The sequence below is a fragment of the Amborella trichopoda genome, chromosome 9 (genome assembly GCF_054954075.1).
Source record: "Amborella trichopoda isolate Santa Cruz 75 chromosome 9, AtrichopodaSantaCruz75HAP2 v2.0, whole genome shotgun sequence".
Classification (NCBI taxonomy): domain Eukaryota; kingdom Viridiplantae; phylum Streptophyta; class Magnoliopsida; order Amborellales; family Amborellaceae; genus Amborella; species Amborella trichopoda.
Window position 1 is genome coordinate 40,087,283 of NC_142344.1, and position 4,258 is coordinate 40,091,540.

At 44.1% G+C, this 4,258-nt stretch overlaps 1 protein-coding gene across 1 annotated transcript; it reads left to right on the top strand.

Annotated features, from left to right (window-relative positions):
• The first annotated feature begins 925 nt into the window (after window positions 1-925).
• On the top strand, window positions 926-3,684 carry LOC18438912 (cytochrome P450 78A9). The gene is made up of 2 exons (XM_006849088.4): window positions 926-2,141; window positions 2,850-3,684. The coding sequence occupies exons 1-2, from the start codon at window positions 1,170-1,172 to the stop codon at window positions 3,456-3,458; spliced, it is 1,581 nt and encodes a 526-aa protein (XP_006849151.1). The 5' UTR covers window positions 926-1,169; the 3' UTR covers window positions 3,459-3,684.
• The last annotated feature ends 574 nt before the right edge of the window (window positions 3,685-4,258 follow it).

Sequence of the window (4,258 nt, forward strand, 5' to 3'; positions counted from 1 at the left end):
CCCAGTTCAGGTTTGAACCGGCCATTTTTTTCTACACTGATGATAAATTTATAGAAAATTGTTTCATGCAGGCTGGACCGCATTTCTATATATGTAGTTTAGAAAGTGTAAAACATCAATGTTAAATATGCATGCAAAACAATGGAAACTAACCGTCCAAATGTTTTCTTACTAGAATTATTATTTCTAGTTTTAAAATTTATTTATTTTTCATATTCATGATTTCCATGTTAGCGATTCCATGTCCTTAGAAATTAAGTCTTATAATCCATCTCAAAAAACGAATTTATTCAGAGGCCCACATTTCTACATAAAAACCGGGTCCTAAATTTATATATAATAGTTTTTTTAATGATTTTAATTGTTTTGGAAAAATATCGGGAAGTATTTTGACCATAAATATTCATTTTTATATTTTTCCATCTGATTATTTCTATGATATTCCTGATTATGAAATGATTATTTAAATCTAATTTTTACTAAATTTTTAATTTGATTTTAATGTATTTTGTTTGATTATATTTTAAATAAAATAAAAATATTTTTTTCGTTTTATTTAAAATTTTAATTTTTTTTTGGCCCGGCTTAGCGACGTTCTGTTCCGGGACCATAGTTGGGAATCGTAGAATGGCGAATTTGGGTTTGAAATGGATGTGATGGTCATATTGGGAAAAGGAAGGGCGTCTCTTGTCGGGATCTTGTGAAAACTATGCCTGTTTCTTTATAGAGATTAGAAGTTGATAGCATGGGATATTCTTTCCCTACGGAAGAGGGGGACGGGCTTGGGAAAGCAACGCTTAGGGGTAAAATAGTAAATTGTGACAGAGGGTCAGTAGGACGCAAAATTGGAGAAGATTGGGGGTTGATTTTTGGTCCACGAGAAATTACCCCCCGCGGAAAATAGCACAAAGTTGTTGCTTATGCCGGCCCTGAATCAAAACCTCTATTCATTCCTTCCTATATAAATACCCTTCACCTCTCCCTAACCTCTCTGCAAATAATTCTCCTTCCCCTTCACCTCTACTGTAAAAACCTCAAAAACACTTTGTGCCATAACCTCTATCTCTCTCGAGAAAACCTTCTCTGGAGAGCTCTCCTCATCGCTTGGTCATCACACCAGCACTTATTCATATAAACTCTCTTCATTTGCTTCCGCTTATTTGGGAAGCATGGATTCTACTGTGATGGATAACTGGTGGTTACTCGCGGTGCCCGCGAATTGCTTTCTTTTCTCAGCACTTAACGCTTTCCTCCTCGTGTTCTTTAGTTTCATGGCGACCATGTGCGTGTACTGGGCATGGCCTGGGGGTCCAGCATGGGGCAAATACTGGAGTGCTAAAGGCTTGTTTAGACGCGCAGGCCCCACCATACCAGGCCCGAGAGGCTGGCCCCTCATAGGAAGCCTAAACCTCATGACTGGCTTGCCTCACCGTCGGCTTCAAGCTACGGCTTCTCGGCTCGGTGCGGTCCGTCTCATGGCCTTCAGCTTAGGCGAGACACGGGCCATCATCACCAGCCACCCAGATGTTGCAAAAGAGATCCTGAATAGCTCTGCTTTTGCCGACCGTCCGATCAAGGAGTCCGCTTATGGGCTCATGTTCCACCGCGCCATTGGCTTTGCGCCATACGGACCCTACTGGAGAGGACTTCGGAGGATCGCTGCCACACACGTGTTCTCTCGGAAACAGATCAACGGCTCCGAGCCCAGGAGACTGGAGATAGCGGCACTAATGACTGACGCTCTAGCTGAAGCGGCCAAAGATGGAAGGGATTTTAGGATTCGGCGCCTTCTGAAACGGGCTTCGCTTAATAACGTTATGGCGACGGTTTTCGGGCGCCGTTATGAATTCGACCAGGCCGAGCCGGAAGCCGTGGAGCTGAGCCAGCTTGTTGAGGAAGGCTATGAGATTCTAGGGACCCTTAACTGGTCTGATCACTTGAGCCTTTTGGATGGCCTGGATTTACAGGGCGTGAGGAGGCGATGTTCCAAGCTCGTGCCACACGTAAACCGGTTCGTAAAGGGACTCCTCGAAGAGAACCGGGTAGGGCTCGCCGGAGAAACGGCAAACTTCGCACGTGTGTTGATGTCTATGGAGGGGAGCGAGAAGCTCTCAGAAGACGATATGGTGGCGGTGCTCTGGGTAATTCACTCACTCAACTCCAGAGAGAGAAACAGAGTCGTGTTTAAATTACTAAAATACCCTTTCTAAAATTCTTATATATTAGAAGGGTGTCCGTGCATGATCACGCTTTTAACCCCGCGTCGGTTATACGGAATGATGATGTATACTCACCGTTTTATCGTGAGTGAGAGAGAGAGAAAGAGAGAGAAAAAGCTTACCTCCCCTGTTAATGCTTTTAATGTTCCTTCTCTTACACAACGGACGAGAATACTAGTGTCATTTTTTATTTAGAGAGCGAAACGCTAAAGGGGCTGGTGCCGCCGCCGTCACTTGTGATCGAGTGACGGAGTAGCCCTTGCAGGAGAGGGGCTGGGGCCCCCGAACTCATGTTTAAATATAAAAAACAAAATTATCGTATAAAAGTTAGGACCGTTTCACCCCGAGATCCTGTTAAGCCTCGACCAGCACCAGGGCTAAGACCCTCTTTAGTGGGCGACAGACAAAAAGGGTGGTGCCATGGAGGTCGTTCCATTTTATCGTTTTGGATAGTTCTTTGTAGTTTGGTATTGGGACCACGGTGTCGAGTACAGTACGATTATTCGTACTGAGGCTTAAGACGCTGAAGCGTATCCTCCGTACTGTGCAGATTTTCTTTTCGTTTTGTAATTGGATTGGATTTTCCCTCTTGCAACGTAAATAACCCAGAGTGAGTGAGTGTGTGTGCAGGAAATGATCTTCAGGGGAACAGACACAGTGGCAATACTGATCGAATGGGCGCTGGCCCGCCTAGCCCTGCATCCTGATGTCCAAGCCCGGGTCCACGAAGAACTAGACATAGTCGTCGGCCCGACTCGCCACATCAGCGAGGCTGACCTCCCTAACCTCCCTTACCTCAACGCCCTCCTTAAAGAGACGGTACGCCTCCACCCCCCGGGTCCACTCTTGTCATGGGCCCGACTCTCTACTGTTGATACCACCGTGGATGGCCGCCACGTGCCCCAGGGGACCACTGCAATGGTTAACATGTGGGCCATAGCGCGGGACCCGTCCTTGTGGCCTGATCCACTTGCTTTCAGGCCGGAGAGGTTTTTGGACGGCGAGGATTTCAGCATCATGGGGTCAGATTTGCGGCTCGCGCCGTTCGGGTCGGGGAGGAGGAGCTGTCCCGGGAAGGCTCTGGGCCTGAAAAGTGTCACGATCTGGGTCGCTTATCTTCTGCACGAGTTTGAGTGGAGGCCGTCCGATAAAGAGCCGGTTGATCTGACAGAGGTAATGAGGCTGTCTTGCGAGATGAAGCGCCCTCTCGCTGTAAAGCCCTGGCCTAGACGGAGGTAGGGGTAGGGCTACGATATCTGGTTTTCGGGTGAGGGCGAAACTGTAAATTTTGTGTCCCAAAGCTGTGAATTCTCGCGCACCCGCTCCTCTCTCTCTCTTCTTTTTCTTTTGATTCTTCTTTTTGTTTTTGTTGGGATTTCTGAGTTTCTTTTGAGGTTTTATATTTTACTGATGTAAATATTCCAGATGCAAAGGCAATGGTGCTTGAAAAGAAGGTTCTCTTTCAGGATGCTGTGTTTCGATAAATGGCCGTTTTTCCAATCAAGAGACTGAAATATCTTTAATGTGATATGAAGGGTTCGAAAAATCAAAACTGGCCAAGGGCAGGGTCCAAGTAACGGGTAAATCAGCCTAACCAGGCAGGTCCTCATCAGTCCAAATAGTGTTACAAAACTCCAAAACAATACGAAAAGTATATTTAAAATTTAGTTGAAGTAAAAAAAAATTGTTGAGCGGTATTTTTGAAATTTTTAAAAAAATGGAAAAAATGTAAAAAATAAATATTTAAGGTTAAAATATATTTTAATATTTTTGAAAATAATTAAAAATATTAAAAAATACATTACAAACAAGATCATTATTTTTTTAGGATTTTATATATATATATATTTTAAAAAATTTCATAAGCAAAATAAAAGCCCTTTTCTTATAAACCGTGTTTTAGTAAACTGCCTTGATCATAAAACTATCTGGCAGGTTTGTACTCAAAATCAGTAGGCTTTCTACTAGGCATTTGGGTAGGGTTCCTACGCCTTGAGTAGACTCCTGAAACCAGAATTGAAAGGCGATAGTTCTGATCT

What these genes read in the sequence shown, in the direction of transcription:
- LOC18438912 (XM_006849088.4), top strand. Translation starts at nt 1,170, where the DNA reads ATGGATTCTACTGTGATGGATAACTGGTGGTTACTCGCGGTGCCCGCG. An exon ending in ATATGGTGGCGGTGCTCTGG is followed by an intron (nt 2,142 to 2,849) that starts GTAATTCACTCA and finishes GTGTGTGTGCAG; the next exon opens with GAAATGATCTTCAGGGGAAC.